Here is a 24,410-nt window from a genome sequence, read left to right on the forward strand (position 1 = left end):
CTCTGCTAAACAAATAATCCCTTCGACACTGTCCAACTATTTACAAAGTCTGCACTACTATTACTATTAACCTTCCCATCACTCCTTATTACTCATCCCCTCCCAGTTGTGACTGTATGCCTATAACTTTGTCGCTGGTATCCTTAAAATCTGTATTAACTGTTTCCTACTATGAATAGATTGCTTATTGTATCCTATGACTATTATTAAGTGTTGTACCTGATGATTCTTGACTCTTGAGGAATGTATCTTTTCTTTTATGTATACTGAGAGCATTTGCACCAAGACAAATTCCTTGTGTGTCTAATCACACTTGACAATAAATAATTCTATTATATTCTAATAGCATTTTCTTTTGTAAAAAAGAAAACTGAATGATCCACAAAATGGAATATTATGGTACAACACTTTTTGCACAAATAATCCTTTCATAGTGGCCAAGGGGTACTGAAGGTCATTCAAAATCAAGTAGGAATAAAGGATTCCTTTTTTATTTTATTTTATGGGAATTATGCAGAGTTACATCTGCCAGCAGGAGGATGGGTATGCATTCAGGCAAATAACTTTGTTGTTATAATTAAGTTATTCTGTATGTATCTCCATGGAAATCAAAACTCAACCCTTTGGATCCTAAAAATATCATGTGATAACATTGCATTGGCAGCAACTATTCAAAATATTACTTGTATAACTGTTTAAAAGGATTACTGCTTTACGTGGTAATCTAGATCTAGACAGCTTTGAGGAGACAATGTAACCCAAATGTAAGAAACAGTAACATATCTCATTACTCTTTATTTTTTTAACTTGCCTTTATTATTGTTTACATCTTCATTATGCAACCACTATTCTGCTTCTCCTAATATTAATTTTCTATTACAAGGTAGTTTGAATGATCTGTTAATTTTCTTCAGTCACGAAATGAATGCAAAAAGAACGTAATTTTTCTCTTAGAGTGCCTCTCACCTGATCTTATTCCTTTAGAGTCTTACTAAGTTTTAGATGGATGATCTTTCAAAATTTTATAGAAGGATATGCATTTGTTTAGTAAAACAGTGGGGCTTGCTATGATTTATTTATTTTGGTATGATGACATATGTGCTTTAATTACTCATTTAATTAAATAACACATTCATAAGGTATACTATACATTCCTAGTTTTTGCAATTGGAGAAAAGTTTAAATCATGTTGAAAATTGATCCATCCAACATTTCATTTAAATTCATTTCACTCAACATCTCTTCCAAGCTTGCTTTTTGTGACTATCTGAACACATACATGTTGCGTTATTGGCAACAATACAGGTTACCAGTGCTTCATTCTTAGTTCGATTCAGAGAATGAACCATTTTTTTTTATTTTCCAAGGAAATAACTTTGAAATGAAATTCACAAAAGCGAGTCAACTGCATAATCTTCTACCGTTCATACTCTTACACTTGAAGGTTTTATATTCTTTCAAACTTCCCATTCGCTGCTTTTTCCATTTTCCCCCATTTATACTTAGTCTAAAGCCTCTCGTAACCTGCTACCGAATTTCAGCAAGTTAGCCCTTGCAGAGAACGGAAAACATTTCAGTGTTTAACTTGAAAACTACAAAATCCAGGATACATGATTCGGAAAAAACGCCTGCTTTCAGAGGCAGGCTCCTAATAAAGAAATGAACTTCTATAATAGGGAAGTTTTCCCAAATACGACTACATCCCCCATAGTTCAAGGCGACCAAAAATATCCGTCTGAGGTCCGCCCCTGGCCACCTCCCTCTCCCCGGCAGAGCGCCCGGATAAAGGTTCCGTTCCGTGCGCAGTGCGACTGGATGCGTCGCTGCTGACAGGGGAGCAGGAGGTAAAGCCTGGGGAAAAGGCGGCAGCGACAGCCTGGCATCGTCCGACTCCCCACCGTGGTGGGAAGAGGACTCTGGAGTTGAAGCCCCGGCGGAGGAAATGTCGGAAGGATGGGGAGGCCCCACCGGAGGGGGAGGATTAAACCGCGAGCTATGCCGCACGTTCGGCCACTACAACCGGCACCTAACGCGATTGCAGCACAACCTGCGCGAAACGAAGAAGTTCTTCCGCGACCTCAAATACTCCCAAGGGCCCACTGTTTTCCCCGTTGCTAATGCTGGGCCTGTCGGGGAGGAGCCTCCTGAACAACACCCCGCCCCCTCGGCCGTTGATAGCGCCCCTGCTGGTGGGGGTGCCTCCCTGCTCACCGGTAAGTGTGAGGGGCGGAACAGAGCCGACGGCGTGGGAGAAAGGCCTGCATTCGGGCTCCTCTGTTGTTGGGGTGGGGTGGGGGGAGTGCAGTTCCCGGCACCCCATCAGGCGGGGCGTCTGGAAAAGAAACCGAGGCAACCGTGGCTCTTGCTGGCCGTCACTGAAGCGGGGGAAAGGGCCGCGCTTTACGGAACTCCTGTGTATGGGGCAAAGGGATCGGTGGGCTGAACTGGGCGGCTTTGAGAAAAGCCGAGATTTGAGCAGCGGTTGAGAGAAAAGGCAGGTGGGAGACGTGAAGGCAACGGCGGAGTTGATGGAAACTGACGAAAACCCTTGAAAGCAGCAGGAAAGCACGTTGGACAACTCTGTGCTTAATGAAGCCCTGTCCTCCCCCCCTCTAAGCGGAGGGCCTGCTGTGGATGCACAAACGACAGCTGTGTTAGGGCATCTGACCCCAGAGAAGAGCTTCTGGGGTTGGTCCGTGGGCTAATTTTTACTGTGGGCAAGCGTGATTCTGAACAAGGTGTATATTTTAAATTTTTGTTTTTTAGCTTGGAGATTTCACCTGGTTCCTGATTCTTTGTGTATGTCCTTCCTTTAAATCTTGGATTAATTAATAAAAGAGAAGATTTGTAGCTCCAAGTGGAAATGAAGGGCAGTCGTTTTCTTGCATTACCCAAACTAGGTAACTTCATTACATGCTGGATTGTAGATCTGTTTTCAATAATGTCTTTAGTCAAACTTTGTGTAAACCATCATTCTCTACTCCAGCAAAACAAAAGTCTGGGAACTTAAAGTTGGATAATGTGCGGCAGTGGTCAAATTAATGACGTTTATTCATTAACAGATGTTTGATCAAATTCAAGGAAAGAATGACTTCTATATTTATCATATATTATGCAGCAAAGCAAATTTTAAACATTCAAAGTATGGTTTATAAGGGAAAAAGATTGACCAAATCAGAAATACATGAACATTTTAAATGTTTGCAAAAAAAGATGAAAGATGCCACCATCCTTTTGAAGCAAATGTACTAATGATCTATAGGCAGGAAACTTGAATGCTGTACTCCTCTCTTAAGTAGAGATTAGAAGATAACTATAAATATCACAGTGGAATAGGGTGTAGGGTGAACTACTTGTTTTTCACTTCCTTTTTTTTCCTTTGATCCCCCAAAATATGTGAATCTGGCTTATTTTGGATGCCTTGGTAAACAGAGCATCCATTTGTTAATATTGGAAAGAGTAGAATTTCTTGAGCTATTAATGAAGTCATAAATATTTTTGAACAACTGTGTGAATAACTGGATATATCTAAAGCCTAGGGGCACTATGTAGAACTTAATAGAATAATGTTTCTTTGCACAAATTGGAACAAGATTCTGAAGTATTAGTTGAATATATGACCTGTATCTTTGAAAAATGTGATGAATTTATGGTTAGTAAGTAAGTAGTCAAAATATGTGTCTTCTGATAATAGAAAAAGCTTCATATAAGTCTTGGGCTGTTTGCCTGTGTCTTGTAACTTACATTTCAAGGGTACATTAAGTATTGCATTATTTGTTGAGAGCCATTATATTGTCTTATTAATATGAATGCTATAACAAGGCTAGAATATTGATCTGATAGTTATTTTAGGGTCAGTAGAATGTTTTCTCTGTCAAAGACAGAAATGTCATCTCGGAGAAAACGTTCTTATCTCATAACTTGTTTAATTAGGGTACAGGTGTCAAACTCGCTGCATCATGTTGCTACCATGTGATGTACCACAATGTTTTTTTCCTTCATGGAGCTGTGGTGGGTGTGGCCTGAATGTGACGCATTTGGCCCATGGGCCACCAGTTTGACATCCCTAATTTAGACACTTCTATGGCTCATACTTCATGCCTCATACCAAAATATACTCCGAAAATCTGTAATTGGAGAAATTATTGAAGCCGGTATAGTTTTTCCCTGGTGTGCAGACATCCATTATGGGAAAATAGACAGTTAATAATTTATTAACTGTTTAAAAATTAAACCTAATAATTTAAACAGTTAATGTAGATGTTTCTCTCCTGCTTCCCTTGTCCCATGGGTATTACTAGATGGAGTAAACAAAAATAGAAACAGACTGTATACCCAGCATACTTTAATGGCCAAATTATGTTTGGTAACTGATGTAATACTCAAAGGGTAATGGAAGTCAAGGTGCTTTGGTACCATTTGTATCCAAACACTTGGGTAAGTTTACACATGTAATACTGCTTCTAAGATGAGATGTTTCTTGTGCATTTGCAGCATTTGGATAAACTCTGGTTCATACTAAGACCATGCACAACTTGTGCCCTGTGATCGCAGGAAAAGGTGCAGTTGGTGTAAAGTGTTCCAAATCTACATTCTCTCCCCCCCCCCTTCTGAAACACCATTTACCTTCATATCTGGAGTACGGAATGGCTTTAGTTCATACTCTACCTTTTTGTTATGATTGTGAGTGCATGAAGCAGAGAATAAGCAACCTGATATTACCATATGAAAAAAAGTTTATTTCAAAATATGTCACTCTGGAGATCAATGGAGTATTTCTGTAAAAGGTAATTTAAGTTAATTTCACTTTTTCCTGCAGAGTTCACCTTTAATGGTTCATATGTTGTTCTTTCAGTGAAATGATGAAATAAATCACTAGTTAAATTTTATTCATTTATGTCTTTCTTTTGTACAATGAATAACTTTAGCTATTTTTTATTCAAGTTATATTGTATTTAAATTTAGTAGTATAAGGCATGTGGCTTAAAATTTCATGTTATGAATATCTCGGAAAAAATGTGGAAAAATAGTCTTTAGTATCTTTCTAAAAACAAATCTATTAAAAACAATAGTTTTTTTTTTAAATTGGATGTTTCCTGACTTGAAAACATCCCAAAAGTTTTCTTTTTCCTCAAAACCTTATTAGACTAATATAGTCAATATGATAAAATAGTAACAAAACATTTTACAATTTATACTTACTTGTTTGCAAGTATGGTTCTGAGTGCCTTCAATTCAACTAATGAAAGAAACTATAGTTTTTCACTACCTGATTTTTAGGATGATTTCTGTACAATATATTGTAATTTGGATGGAAAATATTGAAAAATACGTTTCTGAAGTCCCACAGCTTTTTTTTTTTTTGCATATTCAAAGTTATAGTAATTTTCTATGGTTTAGCTGAATTTTATATCCCAATCCTTTGTGTCCTTAATAAATATTGTTAAGAGTGACTTGATAGCTAGTCTAAATTGATCAACTAAATTGATAACTTTCTTATTGGTGGGTGGGGGTTGTCCTTTAGTAAGCAGCACAGATTTGATATTGACATGTGGATGAATTTTGAGCTAGCTTGCTTCCTTCATTGCATGCTATGAAATCCTCAGTGGTTATAATAGATGTATTGGCAAATTGGCTTGTCGCATGCAAAAGGAAGAAAAGTGTGCAATACCCATGGTTTGAGAGCTGTTTCATGTAGTACAATCTTTGGCATGAATACAGAGTAAAAGATGTGCATGATATTTATAAATCGTCTACACATTTTGAAATTAAGCCATGTGGTAAGAAAGTCATAATTGCAGACAAAGGATTTTACCACAGATATATTTGATTAAGCGTATTGCATTATTTTTAATATAATTTTATATCAAAAGTTTTAAAAAGGAAGTATAACCTAACAAAAATTAATAGAACTTAAAGAAATAAGGGAAGAAAGAAAGAAGTCCCCCCACCAAAAAAAAAACTATAGAAAAAGAAAATAGAAATTTCCAATTTTATTTGCAGCAAATATAAGTATAATTACGAAGTTAACTCTTGCTCTATTGCTCTAAAAAGCTCTCTTTTTTCTATTATCTAGTTTTTTGCCTAACATCAAACCACAAATCATAAGTTCATTTTTTCTTTTTTATGCAAAAAATCAATAATTTTCCCATATATTACCTTTTCTTTAATCGGGGGAGTCATTTCCATTTTTGAGCATACAATAATATTACAGATATATAAAAATAAAGTTCCATGACTTTTTCCCAGTTTTTTGTCATTAATTTCAATATATCTTTTGGTTATTAGATCTTCTCTTGATTTTTTTTTACATTCCCTTTAAAAAAAAATCTAATATGATTAGTTTCATTTAGTTTCATAAATATAAATCATTTAAATTTTCATCCATAAATGATCCTTGTGTTGAGAGCCACAAAGATGTTTTCAGGCACAACCTAAGTTTGTATTTATTACATATTTTCAGAATGGCACAGTTGAGATAATTATTTTCAAAATCAATATTAGCCTTAGCTTTGTCGTGTCCATTTCACCCAAATCTCAGATTGTATCCTTCTAATTCCTATACAATAACTTGTTCCTTAGTGATACCCGCTCTTTAATCCAGACTAAACAATGAGCTGCAAAGTATACTTTCAAATTTGATAGATCCAATTCTCTTCTTTTTCTTTGCATCTTTCAATACCTTATATTTAACTTGTGTTTTCCCCTTACCATACAGATTTAGCAATTGCTTATGTAGTGCATCAATAGTTAAAGCAGGTATTGTTTGAAACAAAAATAAAATTCTACGCAAAGCATTCATCTTAATCACATAATTTCTGCCCAATAATGAAGCTGTACTTTGTCCCATCTTAACATTTTCTGAGCTACATTCCATGTCTTCATTTAATTATTTTGAGATAACATACAAGTCATATTTGTCATAGTGATACCCAAATATTTAACCTTCTTTTTGACCTTGAAATCGATTTTATTCATCAATTCTTTTTGTTGTTGTATTTTCATATAAATGTGTGTGTGTATTAACTTTGTTTTCTGCTTATTAATTTTAAGATCTGCTAATTCATCCTTTCATATTTTAATTATCAGTGCACTTTTATTGCTAAGAAGTTTCAAAGAGACTGGTGGAAAGAATAATTTGTTATTTCAGAATTGCTTGTATATCAACAAATAAGTAATGAAACTAAGGTGTTTTTTTCTTTTTTTTGCATCATTCAGTTTTTCTTCAGAAGAACATAAATTTTCAGATCTTTACCTGGTAGTAGAACAAAATCTTGCTGAATTTAACATTGGTTTTGAATAGCTCAAAATATAAAAACTATTCCAGTAGCTTTACACTTATTTAATATTGATTTTGTTGATTTATTTATTAGTTTTAAGGGCACCTGACTGTGGGATAATGTCATGGTATGTAGGAATGATCTTGGGAGATGGCAGGAAGAGATAGTAATGGTTGAATAAAAGATGGAAAGAGAAAGAGGCTCAGAAGGGATCCCCTCTCCCAAGTTCTCAGGCTATGAAGAGATGGCAGGAGATTTGTACTTTCAAGCTTGCAAAATTCTGCTAATGTAGCCTTACAGTAAAGTAGAATTAGCTCATCTGATTGTGTTTCCTGTGTGGTTCACCTCTGAAGGCTAACAGCAGTTTACATAAGAAAATATGAAACACAATAATAACTACATGTGCAGACACAAATTCTAAGAACTGCAAAAATCATACTTCACAGAAACTCAATAGATACCCTATTCTAGAGCCTGGAAGGGCAAAATTTTAAACATGGAGCCACACAAATTTCTGGAGTTGCTATTTCAAAGGATAGGCATGCAATGAAAAAGAATCTTTCCTGGTTATCAATAGGTAGAGCTGTTTAATATATGAGTTCACCAATTTTGCTGAGCTGTAATCATGAATGACAGGTGCTCCTTCAAATAGCTAAGCCCTATGCCGTGAAGTTCATAAACTGAAAATCAGTAAGTTTAGAGTAGAATTTGATTATACATTGCATATCACCTATAATTGAAATTCAGTCTCCCGTCAATCCCATCAGTCTCTTCCATTAGTTCTGACTAGGACAAATACGAATTGGAGTACAACAGTTTATTTTCCACATTTAATATAAGATATGCATTAGTTATAGTTGGTGTCGTAGAGACATTGGTGACTGCTTGAAAGAAATCTTATCAGTATTCAAATAATGCTATAGCATGCATATGAATATTGCTATGTATACAGTATACTAATACTGTGATTTAAAGAAATCTAAAAAGGTTTCGTTTCTCAATAGATTAAAACTAACCTGTATATTACTCAAAATAGTTTCTCCCACACTGGCTTAATTTATTTTATTTATAAAAGAGAATCAGAGCTTGTTCCAAAGCAAAATATTTCATAGCACAATATCTGCTCTCTTCAAGATGATTTCTTGCAGTTGTTTTCTAAGTCTTTACAAGGACAGCATTCAACTTCTGATAGCAATTGCCTTATAAATCTTTAAAAATCTTGTTAGTCTTCTGTATGATGGCTTGGTGACAGCATTTAATGGTATATACAATTGGCAAAATTACATTTGATGTCAAAGAAAACAAGTAATATTACATTGGGAATCCCAATTTGAAATGGAAACTGATATAACTAAACAAAAACAAAGTTTTAACTAAACTTTACAAAATGCTTCTTTGGTGAAAAGTATACTTGTGAACAGAGGGAGATTAGGACAATAGTTAATCTGTGAAAACCTATCTTAGTATATAAATGAAATGACTCAATTAAAAATAAAGTTAGTTTCTATGTTTTCTAAATTTCCTTACCTGGTTTTCCAGTTTTTATTCTGAATAATTTTATCCCCTTTCCACTTCCATTAAATTGACATTGCTTTGATTCATAGGTAAAGGTAAAGGTTCCCCTCGCACATGCGTGCTAGTCGTTTCTGGCTCTAAGGGGCGATGCTCATCTCCATTACAAAGCCGAAGAGCCAGCACTATCCAAAGACATCACCATGGTCATGTGGCCGACATGACTAAACGCCGAAGGCGCATTGCGCGCTGTTACCTTCCCACCAAAGTGGTTCCTATTTTTCTACTTGCATTTTTACATCTTCTCAAACTGCTAGATTGGCAGAACCTGGGACAAGTAACGGGAGCTCACTCCATTACGCAGTGCTAGGGCTTTGAACCGCCAAACTGCTGACCTTTCTGATCAACAAGCTCAGCGTCTTAGCAACTGAGCCACCGCGTCCTTGATTCATATGCTTTCATAAATGCTTTACATAAGAGAGAAGTACCAAAAATTGGAAAATTATTAATTGAAGATAGCTTGCCCTATACTTTTTTTTAACATCATCATCAACAACAACGTCATCATAATCATCATATCCCACCTTTCACTCAAGGTGACATATATAATGATTTGGCTTCCTATTTTCCTCACAATAGAAACAAATAAAAAAAGTGAAGTGGATTGGGTTGAAAGAGTAATTGGCTCAAAGTCACCAAGCTTACTGGAAAATATACTGATGTAATTATAAATTGGGGATGGAGATGAAATTTGCAACTAAGCATGTTGAATTAAATCTTATATTACTATTATCACAATTAATTTCAGAGGGCTGAACAGTTTATTTAACAATAAGAAATCTTGCATACTCTAGAGCAGGGGTGTCCAACCTTTCACCTTCCCTGGGCCACATTAGAAGATGAAAATTTGGTTTGGGCCGCACATAAAATAAAATAACAGTAACGATACCTGATCATCCAAAAAAACCATAGAAAACATAGTTAACATATTAAATTTATTTTGAAATGAAGTTAGTGAGATGTTTTTATTATTTATTATTAATTATTAATTAAAAATTATTTATTTTTTATCATGGTTTTTTTATCACAGTTTTTTAATCATGGTTTATTTTCCGGCCAAATTTTTTTTGGGGGGGGGCAGGGAGAAAGCTCACCCGCCTCGCGCCTACCTCTCCTCCTGCAAATGGCCCGGCTGGATGAGGCAGGACTGGAAGGCAGAAGCAGCAGCAGCGGTGAGGGCAGAAGCCTTCCCCCGCCGCCGCTTCTTCCCCACCCCCGCTGCTGCCCCCGCCGCCACCCCCGCCGCCGCTTCTTCCCGCCACCACCACCGCTACTGCTCCCGCTGCGGGGTAGCGGAGCAGAAGCAGCAGCGGTGGCGGGGAAGAAGCGGCGGCGGGGGTGGCAGTGGCGGCGGGGGAGGCGGCGGGGGAGGCGGCGGGGGCAGAAGCGGCGGCGGGGGGCAGAAGCAGAGGCGGGGCGGGGGCAGCATCGGCGGCGGCAGCATCGGCAGTGACAGCGGGGGCAGAAGCGGTGGCGGCAGGGGTAACAGCAGGAGGTGGCGCTCTGACGGCGCCTGCCTTTTCTCTTGCTGCTTGGCCTGGCGCTTGCCTCGCCCCGCCTCGCGCCTGCCTCTCCTCCTCCTCGCTGGCTCTGGCATGAAGGTTGGGGTGGGCACTGGGCCGCATTACGAGGCGACCTGGGCCGCATGCGGCCCATGGGCCGCGGGTTGGACAAGCCTGCTCTAGAGTTTCTTTAGTAATAGCTTTCTTCAAGCAATATTTTCTTCAAGCAATATTGTTTGGTTAGCTAGATGATATCTAATTGGAGATTTGTTGCACAGTTAATATGGATTTGAAGCGAAGTTAAAGGGCTTCAAATAAATGTAGTCACTTCCACTCAGTTGTAAATTTCAGGTTCTGTGTGTTTAATCATGTTGAGCTTTGCAAAGAAATATAGCTTAAATGTCTGCCTGTGTTCTTTATCCCTAAAGCAAGGATGGCTAGTCTAGAGCCTTCAAAATATTTTCTATAGCAGCATTCATACTTACTGACTATTGGCTCAATTGGATAGGGTTTATTGGTATTGTAATTCAAAAAAATCTTGAAAACACCATGTTGTCTGTCTATGAACTAGAGTATAACTGTATTTTAAATAAGGGACCCATTCAAACAATTATTAGATATGTGTAATTATCAAAGCATATTGATAAAATAGCATTTTAGGAATGCTTTATAAAAGCATTTATAAAAAGTGTAAGCTTGTTCTTAAGGAGAAACATTAGTAACTTTTCTAGATGGAAGTTCTGATAATACTTGCTATAAAATGATTTACCATTGAATTGGTTTAGTCTAATTATTACTAATTATTCTTGTTTTATACATCAGTGATTCTTTTCCTGGTTGCAGCTCTTCAATTCAGTTATTTTGTACCTCTTTAACCCGCTAAAATGTAAGTGAGAAAGAAAAGCAATTATATCTGCAAACATATTGATTGCACTGTAAAGTATTTTCTGCAAATAATAGCCTTAATAGCCTTCTTCATGAGGCAACGGATATGTGATAGGAAGTTAAAATATTCATGAAGGTTATTAATTAATTGCAATGAACCACCTGCCTAGAGACCTATTTAGAGACCTAAAGACAGTGCTCTCTCTCTCTCTCTCTTTCTCTCTCTCTTTATAAATCTATTCAAAGCAAAGATGGTTGCCCAGTACTATACAGGCAAATTTAATCACTGGATTGCTTCTTGCTGCTTTGCTGTCTCTACACACTTAGACAATTTCAACCAAAACCTGTGAACCCTTTGTCTCCTGAGTTATATGATACTGGCATAGCAAGTTGCTTCAACAGTAAGAATTGTGATTAGAATTGGGCAGTCAAATATTTATCCAGTATGCAGGTAGTCCTTGCTTACTGACCACTTGTTCAGCAATAATTTGAAGTTGGTGTGGTGCTGAATAATATATAATATGCACTTACAGTGGTCCTGTAATATGTATTTTTGTATGTATATACACACAAACTCCTAGCAGTACGAAAGCATGCAAATGTAAGTAGATAAATAGGTACCACTTTGGGTGGATGGTAACAAAGTTCCATATGCCTCAGCATATAGTCATGCTTGCCATATGACCATGGAAATGTCCTCAGACAATGCTGGCTCCTTGTGCAAAAAAACAAAGATGAGCACCTTCTCCTAGAGTCTTAGTATGACTGGACAGGGGAAAGCTTTATTATGTCTGTCTTGTCTGTCTGTCTCTGTCTGTCTAGCTATCTCTGGGGTCTTCAAACTTGACAGCTTTAAGACTTGTGGACTTCAACTCCCAGAATTCCTCCTCCAGTCATGTTAGCTCAGGAATTCTAGGAGTTGAAGTCCACAAGTCTTAAATTTGCCAAGTTTGAAGACCCTTTGTCTATCTAATCTCTCACCTTTATTTTACAAATAACTCCAGGTGGTGAACATATCCAACACACCTTCCTCTTCCTATTTTCCCTACAACAGCAACCCTGTGAGATGAATTGGGCAGAGAGGGAGTGACAGGCCCAAGTCACCAAACTGGCTTTCATGGCTAAGACAGGACTTGAACTCACAGTCTCTAGCTTATTAGCCTGGTGCCTTAACCATAGACAAAGCTGGCTCCTATGGTACTTAACAGCTGGTCCTCGATGTTTTAGCTGTCACAGTGCCTCTGCACTCACATGATCATGATTAAGGTATTTGGACTTATGGTTGTGGTGTCCTGCGGTTACATGACCACTATTTGTGGTCTTCCCTGCTGGCTTCTCACAAGGAAAATCAATGGGGAAGCGAGCAGGGAAGGTTGCAAGTCTCTCTGAGAGGTCAGTCCCCCTCCCGCATTCCTGAGCTCATGCCCCACTGGGTCATCCTGCCTACAGCCATCTTGTGCTCATATCCTTGCTTTTCTTTTCTTGCAGTCACCCACGGCCTTCACTAGGCTTCCTAAACTTTCCCTCAGCCTCCCTCAACCACACAGCCTGCGCCAACCCCCCTCCCCTAAGGGGGTACATCCCCATGTTCTTTTCCTGAGACTCCCACCACGTCCTGCTTAAAGACTCACATATCTTGGAGTTACAAGGGTACTAGGACTGCTGGGATTATCACTTAGCAACAACAATTGCTGTCATAACTGAAGGACAACCTGTATTTGTATTAGAAAAGGAACAGTCATGATAATCTTAAAAATAATCTGATTACAATGGATTTTAATAAATAAAAGCAAATCATTGCCTAGTTCTTTTTCAAAAACTTTTAGCATGATTTTTTTTAAATGACACGTGACTTGTAAAACAAAAAAACTATGTTTTTTTTTAAAGGAACCTACTAATTTGACCTTCACTGATTAATTCACTTCCAATTGTATAATCATGATTTCCAAATTTCTTCTGGGCCTAGGGACAATAATACTTGGTATCATGTCCCACAATAGTTAAAAATAAGAAAATCTTTCTGCGGTTACAGTTTTGGCTACAGAAAATATTTGAAATGCTACTTTATTACCAAAACAATAGAAGTTGGCAACACCTGGTCACTTAGCTCACAATCTTAGATTGGTGAAAAAAAATTAAGTCAACGAAGTGGTTTTAGAGATGAACTGCCTAAGGAAAAGTATACTCACAAACCTATTCAGCATATAGTGGGCTTAAAGTTACATTTCAACATACCTTCCATCTTCAATTTGAATGTTGGTTTTCAGGTTTTGCAGACAAGAGCTTTCTCCTTTTAGTGTGGGTGTTATAGCAGTCCCATTTTAATTTCAGCAGAACACTTTATGCTTTTATGTGCTTTCTATTGTATTAATCTGTGTACAAAATACTACTGCATTTTAGCATTTATATTTGATAAGTAGAATAGAGTTCTGTTTTCTATAAAATTACATTTTTACATAACCGAAAGTACTATGCTTCAATGACAAATGTGAACATTAATGTGCGTATTTTTCTAATTGTCAGTGGAACTAAGCATTGGTCTAGTGTATAAATAATAAATTACTACTACAACTTTGAATAATACTTATTATTCATATGGCCTGTAAGAGTTTAGAGCAGGGATGTCAAACTCGATTTCTCTGAGGGCCGCATCAAGGTTGTGTTTGACCTTGTTGGGGGAGGGAGGTGGTCGTGGCCAGGGTGGTCATAGTTAGCTCGACGTCACTCATGTCAGAGGCACCTGTGGTGGCCTGAACACTCTGCCAGTGAAAACCGAGCTCTGTTTTCGCTGGCAGAGTGTTGCAGGAGGCCATCATTTTTGTTGACAGTAGCACCGCAGGCTGGTGCTTCGCTTCCAGGGAGGACCCACAGGCCAGATCTAAGCGCTTCATGGGCCAGATCTGGCCCCTGGGCCTTGAGTTTGACACCCCTGGTTTAGAGCAACATTAAGACTGCAACCATGTACTATACGGATACATTGGCTCCTATTGATTTATGTGCATCTTGTGTCAACCAAAGTTTCATACCATCCCACTACAATCAATGGGACAAATGTATAACTTACATTTAATATATAGAATTGCACTTAATATTTCTGTGTTGAAGACATATGACAAACCTTTTAAGCTGAGTCTATTTTTGTCTAATGCTTTTACTGTTAAAGACTCTCTTTGCTTCAGTTTGCCCCTGTTAACTACAGGGAGCTGTAATTCTTTGGGCAGCCATAAAGACGTAGTTTGCTATGGCCTTCCTCATGGATGTTTTTTCAGTTTCCCAGTCTTATCAGTAATCTTGGGATTTCCTAATTAATTCCTGTCCAACTGTTAAAAAGGTCTGCCGTTGCTTAGATTTGGGGGTTAAGGATAATTTTATTTGGAAAACTGGGAAATCTTATGAAGGAAGAAATAAGTTGCACAATTATGGTTTGAATATAGGAGTGTTCAAAGAGTGGGACGCCCCTCTTAAAAACTGACAATATGGTCAAGCAAAATAACTTTTGTTTTATCTTGTTTACATTTTATATCCTGTGTAAAATTATGTATCGTGTACTTATGATTTATATTTCTGAATTTATTAGTAGCCTATGTATTATGATAATGTGGTACAACATAAACACTTTTGGGGAAAGAAATTATTCAACACATAACTCCTTTTCCAGATTAACTGTCTTTAGATAGAATGGCTTGAAGGTTTATTGTTTTGCGTCTCAGGCTATAATTTAATAGGACATGGAGGCAGGCAGCCTGCACACAGTGGAGTGGATGGACCAGCAACCTTGGAGATAACAGCTTCTGGGAATAGAAGGGGAGTCGGGGGACAGTATCATTATGGATGGAGCCTTGCTGCTGCCTCTCATCAACTGAAAATGTTAAGATAAATTCAAGTTTTAGTATAGTAATAAAACTTGAAGGGACCTGTGGACAAGATGCTTATTCAATTAAAAGCACAAGATTCTGGATTGCTGCTTTTTGTCCTCCTTACTGTCTAAAATGTGTACTTGCTGGCATTGGGAAGGAAGAACGGACTGGATATGTGGGAGCTCCTAAGCCATATCCAGTCCTCCGAGGGCTATAATACACTTGACAAAGTGGACAGTGATCCATGAATGCTTACACTGTAATCAAGAAAAAACTTTGAAATGTCATAAGAATGTCTTATTCTTACTTTAGAATTGATGTGCCCAGGATAGTTATGTGCATCAATATGGGCATTGTCCAGATGTATTGGGAATATAAGGTACAGGGACTGCGCTTGCTGGATAATACTGGGATTTGCAGTCTGAACACATATAGGAGGTGCTTGGATGGGAAGATTAATCTTGGGGAAATCTGTGCCAAGAAGCTTGCAGGATAAAATTCCTAATAAAATGTATATGCTTTTTTTTTTAGGACAGCTAAATTCAATTGCTTTTCCCCGACATGAGGAAGAATACCTCCAGCTGACAGTAAGCTGTCACCCATGCTTATTAATATTTGGTCAAAACTGTAATGCCAAATGCCAATTACTCAACATGCTTTTGGGAAAGAGACTGCTACCTACCACAAAAATTAGCGAGGAGCATTGTAAGAGGCGTCGAATTCGTTTTACACACGGAAGACAGACACGGATCAGTTTAGCTCTACCAGGACAGTATGAATTGGTTCATAATTTGGCAGCTCATCAAAGTAGTTGGGAAACAATACCTGAGGAGGACTTAGAAATCCATGATGACGATGAAGATCTGGCACATCAGATTGCAGAGTTGGAGGTTACACTGAATCATTCCTTATTACAGGTACTAATCAAAACAAATATCTTTGTACACACCATTTCATGTTTAAACAGGTTTATATAGGAAAGTAGTTTTGTCATGAAACTTTTAATTAATTTTACTTTTTATTTTGAACATGGTTAAGAAATTCTACAGATAGAACAAATAACAACTTTTAAAAATATAAGAGTTTGATCTCTATTGACTTAGTTCACCCCTAAGTTTAATTTCAACACGTCTCTGAATTTAATGCAAAGTAAGGAGGATGCAGTTTGAAGTAAAGAATCTTTGATTGGAAAGGAAATGTTTAAATTTTCCCGATTGGCATACTTGGCCTACCCTTGGCTTATCCCCAATTAAGATTATGAATTTACATTTATAAAATTTAAATGTTGTTTTCCATATCCTTTATTGTATTTAAATACTGTATCCCTTAATTGAATATTAGTGCATTATAGATAATGTGAAGTATAGTTTCTTCTGATTTGAGCTGCCTATCTTTTTCATGAGAATCATGTTGGATTACAACTAGCTTTAGAAAGTTTGCCTGCAGGTTTATTTTTTTTTAGTATATCTTTATATTGGAATGTTGATAATATGGAATGAATTAGAATGTGAGGGCAAAGAATCCTTGCTTTTAATGTAGTTCAATATGTCAGTCTAGTTTTATTTATGTAGCTTAATTTATGAAAGACAACTGTTCTGTAAACTTCTTGAATCAATGAAAAATGTACCTTAGTTAAATTCAGGGTGTATACTTAGGACAAATTCAGCATTTGTATCATTAGGAATAGTAAATTGAGAGGTTTTTTTTTTTTTTAATTCAACCCCCTTCCCCCAAAGGACCATTGTTAGATTTCCCATTTATGGAATTTTAAATAAAAGAAATTAATTGAAATACCAATTAAAGAAAGTAGGTGGAAATAGCTAGTGCCAAGTTTGTCATTTTTGTACAGAATGCTATCAGAAAAATGTCAAGCAACAGAAGATGTAGTATTGTAAAATATAGAGTTATTTAATCAGATTTTTAAATGTTTGGCTTGAATAAAATTGTTCGTTTTCAACTGCTAGAGATATTGTTAATAGAATTCAAAGAGTTGAAGACAGTTCTTACTTACTATGTAGTTTTTATGCCCTATGTATTTCTGACTAAATCATTACTTTTTATTCAAACATTTTGAAAAATACGTTGCTAAGCTTTTCTTTTTTAAAAATAGATTCTTGTGATATTAGTTCTTTGTATACAAATTGAGATTAGGTGCAAGAAAGTTCTGAATTACGCTGTTCTTAACCTCTATTAAGAGTTGAACATTTATATAATCATATAGTGACATTTGACAGAGGTGGAGAAGTAGTTTGGGACATTTGACAGAGGTGGAGAAGATGTGGAGAAGTAGATTGGGACTGTTTAACTGAGTGATACAGTGTTCCAGACTTTTCTTCCATTAGATTTTAATTCTTACAAGCCTATAAATTCTGGAAGTTGTAATTCACATTTTTAGGGCAAAATGAAAAATTGAACAGTAGAAAAAAACAGTAGAAAAGATGTTTACTGTGGTATAACTTGGGAAAAATGAGGTTGGAATTCAAATTGGATTTTACTTAATTAAATTCTTAATTAAATTTTGGTAAATTAAATACATAATACTACTTACATTATTCAACTCTTAAAAAATATTCTTCTATAATTAAGGAGCTTATCACAAAATTCATAATAAATTTCCAAGCAGTAATACTGAATATTTTAACTCATTTCATAGTGTCCCAGAATATAATTTGATCCTATATTACTTTCCAATAAAGTGTTCAAATTTATTGCAAATTTGTTTTTCTTTATCTGTGCCAAACATTATTGTACATTATTTGTTATTAAAACTTTTCATTGTCTGTAGCCTGTGTTGCAATTTCTACTTTGTTGCTACTTTTATTCAAACTTTTGCTTAAAGTTTTGTTTGCTTTATATGGAAATCTTTCTCTGCAGCCAGGTGTGATATATTATTGTAGGTTTATAGGAAATACCATTTTGCAGTCTGGCTGTGTCTCTTTCTTCAAATTGTTTAATTAGCCAATGCTATAATAGGTAGTTTTCTGATCTTCCTTCCTGATTGAAGATATACATTATGATTTTTGCAGCATGTTGTCTAAAGTTCTGCGTACATTTTGGGGAGAGTATGTCCTGGTGCAACAAGAATCCATGCTTTGAAGCAGTTTTCTATGTATGTGATCATCGGGGTGCAACAAAAACATTTTTTTACAGTTCTCAGTCCCAGTAATAGTACCTGAACTTACAAACTCAGACATGTTTATCATACTCTTTCAATCAAACTTCAATTCCATATTCACAAAAACATTCAATAATTCAAAACTATTCATCTTAGCGTACAGGTAGTCCTCGACTTACAGCCATTTGTTTAGTGACCAAATGATTTATGACTGGATTTTATACCTATGATTTTTGTTGCACCCCGATGATCACGTGATCAAAATTCAGACACTTGGCAGCTGGCAATATATTTATGGCAGTTGCATTGTCCCTGGGTCATTTGATCACCTTTTGTAACCTTCCCAGCTGGCTTCCAACAAGCAAAGTCAATTGGGAAATCCAGATTCACTTAACGACTGCATGATTCACTTAACAACTGCAACAATTTGCTTAACAAGTGTGGCAAAAAAAGGTGTAAAATGGGGCAAAACTCACTCTGCCTTGCTTAACAACAGAAATATTGGGCTTAGTTATGGTTGTAGATAGAGGACTATCTATATACTTACTTTCTTTTTCTTATCCTATATTTCTTAGTGACATGCTCACTTCTAGCTTACTCATGCCTTGCCTGTCATAATGCTGTATTGTCCTTCTCAGGTTTTTTTTTTTTTTACAATCTTTTGTACTCTCTTTCTATAGCTACCTAACTATATTTATTCCTTTTAGAATAAATAATGATAGGGTTACTAACCATATGCAGAATTACTTAATAAAGTGAGAACAGTACTTGTCAGTTCTGGCACATTTTAAAAGAAAGGTGCAGTTGGGAGAACACCAGTAGGTTCTCTCAGGATGGAATGGATAAAATATAAGTTTATCTCTTCCTGTTAACTACAAATATTGCTGATTCTTATTTGTAGGTAATTGTATTCCGGTTGCTTTTTATCATATTATGGATATATTTTTTAAAAGACTGCATACCAAAAAGCAAAACTGGTTATTAGAAAAAGATGTGAGTAGGGTTTCAGCTAATGATTAAAATGTATTAATTGTGTTAACAATGTCCCCTCTTGTAATAGAAAACTACTATTTTAAGGTGGTATTTATTTATAGATCTTCATTTATAGATCTAACATCTGGTTCATTTAATTAGGACAATTCTTTTCTACCAAATTATTTTATTCAGCTCCAGCAATTAGTGGATCTCCTGAAGTTGTTAACACATCATTTACAAATTTTTTCCAAAGTTAATTTGGTTGAAAATGTTTTAAGCTCTATAAATTTAATTTCCAGGCATTAAATCCAGTTGCAGAAATAAGTTCCACTGTGGAATGCTGTGGAATGCCTTATGCTTAGCAGTTCTGTTATCCTGTATGAGAAGAGGCAAAAGCTAAAAGAAAACCACTGCTAAGAGTTTGCAAGAATATTCACTTTAGCTTCTGTTCATCAAATAAGATTAGTTGTCATATTGAGATGTCTAACTCTTTCCACTTCATTGACTTTGTTTATTGTGATCAATGTGAGTCATCTCTATCGCAGTGTTGATTTGCACATGCATCTTTATCTTAACTTTCACTTTTGCCTAGCAACATCAGTTTTTTTTATTCTATGCTCTGAAGTCCCATGACAGTCAGGCAAACGGCAATTAACAGTTTATTTTGAGGGTTGCAGGAAAAGAATTTTGGAAAACCTTAGTGATGTATTGAAGTGGCTAAAATTTGCTACATTTAATTGTTTAGTAATAGCTTTATAGGTTTATCATGTCTGTTATGCTCAACTTTGGTTCGTTCAGGGTGGGGACAGTTGAAATGTTTGAAAAAAGTGTGCGTCTCAGACAGCATGTGAATATTTGTTGATGTTTGTTCAAAGACAAACACCTTTCTTAAATTTACTTTGATCTTTTTCATATTATTCTAAGCTTATATAATGTTTTAAGAGTAATATGAATCTGAATTAACGAATACTATTGATACTATTGAGTCTTGAAATTCTCTTAAACCTGGCTCTTTATTTCATTTTTCATAACGCATTTGCATTGGGGGAGGGTGGAATTACATTTAATGTAATATAATATTTGGCATGGTTCTGATTGCTGAAAATGTGATTAAAATGTATCATAAATTGTTTCTGTGAAAAGCAAGCAAATTATATCAGTTCAGGGAGTGTTTGCTGGAATTATTACAATTCTGCTATTCATATTTGTAAACTTAAAATATATCAAAGCAACATCGAGCAATGTGCTGAATTAAGCACGCATATCAGAATAGATTTCAAAACATGCAGTGGCCATAAATATATAGAGATATAGTGCTTCTGAAATTTTACATAAATACTGTATAAATTTTTAAAAACAAAAGTTCTTACAGCCAATATAATTTATCACACACATATAAAGTTATTACAAGCTAACCTAAGTCAGTTCAGTAGCTGTAGTGCAATTACTTGGCATGCAGCAATTATAAGGCTTTATGAAGAGCATGGATAATCTGTCACAAAGACAAGGCAATTTATCTCAAACACCTACAAAATAATTATAGCCTTTGTGAAAAACATAGGAGTAATGTACCATCATGTTTTATAAAGTATACTATATATTTAAGCTAGCCACTTCACTGAAAGCTAAATAAATTTATCTGCTTTGCACTGAAGAGTTGCACTGGATTATCTATAATTTTTGGAAGCCATCTCTTCTGTCATACTGTTAGAACATGTTCTGTATCTAAATGAGGAAGGATTAGTGTCATTAATATAAGTTTTTTTTAATATTCGGGAGAGTTACAGGAAAAATTGAGTGACTGTCTTTACTTACACAAAATTAGGACTTCATTGCACTTAAAGATTGTTATTATGTTTAACTTTCTCAGATTCCCCTTGAAAGCAGGAGAGATACATTTCTTGCTGTGGATGTGGAAGGGAGGGAGTGCTGGATGCAAAGCTCAAATCAAACCTTAATGTTAAATTTTTAATGCTTTGCTATCTTCAGGAAATGGATATTGTGATAGCTCCATGTCGGGGATTCCAGTCAGCTGAAGACACTTTGGGAGAATACATCAACAGCGTTCTTCCAGTCATCACTTTTGCCATCAGTGAGGCTGAACTTTCAACCCTGGACATGAACGAGTTGCAAGAGATTAAAGAGAAGTTCGCTTTACCCATCTTCTTTTTCAAAGTATTAAATTTAGGATCTGAACTAATATCTCCTCAAAATGCGGAAACTGAAAAGTCATCCCTTTTTCGGCAACTGCTAGATTTAGATTATCTTAGTAGCAACCATTGCAGTTGTGGAGCTCCTAGCACTGATGCCAAAGCCCAAAGCATGCTGGTAGAACAGTTTGATAAGATTCGTCTGCTTAGCACTTTCTCCAAACAAGTGCTACAACAGCGCTTGGTAGACGCTGCCACCATTTTGAACATTGTACACTACCGTTGCTTAGACATTTTTATCAACCAAGCCTTTGACATGCAACGAGACCTGCAAATCACTCCAAAGCGTTTAGAGTATACGCGGAAGAAAGAGAATGAGCTGTATGAATCTCTGATGAATATAGCCAACCGCAAACAAGAAGAAATGAAAGATATGATAATTGAAACTCTCAATAACATGAAAGAAGAGCTGCTGGAAGATGCTGCTAATATGGAATTCAAAGGTAAAGCAATTCATACCATAAGTATGGTAATGACCTGCAAAGAAAATTCTATTTTGTATTTTATATTGCTTCTGAAAAGCCTCCTACTTACAGATTCCCATGTTGGTCCATGTAAAAATGTTCATATGTTTTGCTTTTAAATGCTTACAAGTCACGTGAATATGCCATCAGGATTGAAACACAATTGGTGGAAATTTCATGTACAGTGGATCAGTATGAGTAATTTATTTAGTTTTCTGCAGCTGGATACTCTCTAGGTAGTATAGATATTTTTGGGATCTGAAACCTACATGCCTGAAGTGTGCTCACATTGGGGAATGACTAATGTGATGGCTGTCTGACTGAAAGAGATACAGCTTTCTAACTAAGCTTTCTGTAAAAGTATTTTATGAAATTTTGTACATTTCTTTACTGAACGTCATAAGGGTCCTTCTTTCATGTACGTGTGTGCGCGCAAGTAACTACCCTCCTAGAACAATGAATTAAATTAAAACATAATTAGGACCAGTCTTAACTTATATAAATCTCATAAACTTTGGCTCTCTCCAAGAGAGTAGAGGCAAGTTATATCCTTTTCAGAATATATTTCTTGAAACCATTATAAAAGAAGGAATTGATGTGCCTCAACCAAGAAACTGATTTTGAAATTTTTCCAAAGCCTTGAGGCTTTCTACTGATCCATAATCAGAGCAACAGTCATGAAATGGAAAAGATTTGTGGTAATATTGAACGGTTGTTCCAGTGAAATCATTTCAAGCCACAAGTCTCAAGGAATCTCAGAACAGCTTTCTGGGATCTATAGGCTTTAGACATGGCAAAAAATCATAATTTTATCATCAGAAAATATAGGGTAAAAGTCTGGATTCAGAGGAAAACAGCATAATTGTAGCCATTAAGAAGAACATCAATAGTTATCTCAAGTTTGCCTAAAAGTATCTAGATGACACAGCAGACCCTTTTAGAGTGGGCAGTAGCAGGAATGCCCTCAGGATTTGATGACATGCCATCTTTGAAGGTTGAATGAATTCTGCTTTGTTTCAGAATTAAACCAGAGAATATCAGGCCAGCTGTCTGTCAGCTGAAGTTGTGAGTTATGTAACAAAAACAGTAATAAACATACAAGCAGGTTTATGAGATAATGGATGAACAATAAATCTAGTTTTGATATGGCCAAGTCAAAGTTTAGTCTAAAGCCCAAGGAAATGTGGTAGGACCTGAAATGATTAGTTTATTTAATATTTACTTATCTGATAAATTTATACAGCTGTTCGTCTCACATAAAGTCAAAAATACAAAAATGATACTACAACATAACCGAAACCATAACAAATGTAATCAAAAATCAGTAAAGACTATTAAAAACAGAATCTGCAAGGGAATCCACTTAATTTGCACTTTGCAGGTTCCATACCGACATTACAGGATGCCCAAGCCAGATGGCAAAGCTACGTTTTTAGGCCCTTCTGGAAGGCCAGCAAGGTCAGGACCAATCTGTTCTTGGGAAAATGGTCCAGAGACTTTCTTCTTTGGCCCGTTACATGAAATTCCTTTGCGGATGAGACCTGTAATATTCAGGGGTGGGTTTCCACTGGTTCTGTCCACCTCTATAGAACCGGTAGCTCTAAAGAGCAGCAGACATAGAACCGGTTCTATGTCTGCTGATGTTTTTGCCCACCCACCCGCCAGGGCTTTTACCTGACCTTTATTTCCTGTTTTTTCAACTTCAGCTGCCGTGCAAGGCACAGCTGTACTTTAAAAAGCTGGCAAAAAGTGCTTTTTCAAAGGCTGCTTCTCCACTCGTAGCATACTAATGACGATTTACAGGTGCGCATGCAGCGTGCAGGGAAGTACATCATAAATCACCGAACCTCGTAAATCACCGAACCGGTAGTTAACCCTGTCAGATTCCACCCCTGGTAATATTTATTTCTTTACCAAAACTGATGGGATGAGTAGATATGATTCAGGAGACACGATCCCTCAAATATCCCAGCCCCATGATAAGTTTTTCTAGTTCATACTAGAAAAGCCTCAATTGTTTACTAAGCTGAAGCAGTTTACAAAGGAGGAGTGGGTCAATTCTTATACCGATATATGAGAGATTGTTTTCACTTCTAGAAAACATTTAGTTGAAGTTATTGCAATAAAAGATCAATTTAATCAGGGGCATTATCTAAGGGCACAGCACATATTTGATGATGTTATGAAATAATGACAATAATTCAGTGTGGTCAGACTCCTTTCCTATATTGATAAGATCAATAGGAAGTTTTAATAACATTGAGTAGCAAAATACGCAAGAATTTAGAAGATCCAAAAGATGGTGGACGATTTTTCCTCAGGAATTATATTCTGTTCATTTTTCAAACTTGCTATTTGGGATAGGGGACGGATAACAATTACTTAAGAGCCAGATATATGTTTATCTGCTCTTCTTAAACTCCATTACAAGGTTCTTTTAGATAAATATATTTTTAACTATATGAAAATCACCACGCCATAGACAGAAGTTATATTTTCATGCAGTGATTGAAATAATCTATGCAGAATACAATTGCTTAACAATAAAGC

At 36.3% G+C, this 24,410-nt stretch overlaps 1 protein-coding gene across 2 annotated transcripts in view; it reads left to right on the top strand.

Moving 5' to 3' along the window:
• The first annotated feature begins 1,761 nt into the window (after window positions 1–1,761).
• DSTYK (dual serine/threonine and tyrosine protein kinase) overlaps window positions 1,762–24,410 on the top strand; it is a 42,868-nt gene continuing 20,219 nt past the window's right edge. The window contains exons 1-4 of one of the 2 annotated variants that reach the window (XM_087929422.1): window positions 2,082–2,213; window positions 2,767–2,900; window positions 15,628–16,013; window positions 21,176–21,839. In XM_087929422.1, the coding sequence (XP_087785548.1) occupies window positions 2,864–2,900; window positions 15,628–16,013; window positions 21,176–21,839 (1,087 nt within the window). In that variant the 5' untranslated portion in view covers window positions 2,082–2,213; window positions 2,767–2,863. Of the gene's footprint in view, window positions 2,214–2,766; window positions 2,901–15,627; window positions 16,014–21,175; window positions 21,840–24,410 lie in introns of both variants that reach the window. The other variant, XM_026715666.2, reaches the window with a different exon arrangement.

Source organism: Pseudonaja textilis, chromosome 3, assembly GCF_049901715.1.
Source record: "Pseudonaja textilis isolate UNSWEBS1 chromosome 3, rPseTex1.2, whole genome shotgun sequence".
NCBI lineage: Eukaryota > Metazoa > Chordata > Lepidosauria > Squamata > Elapidae > Pseudonaja > Pseudonaja textilis.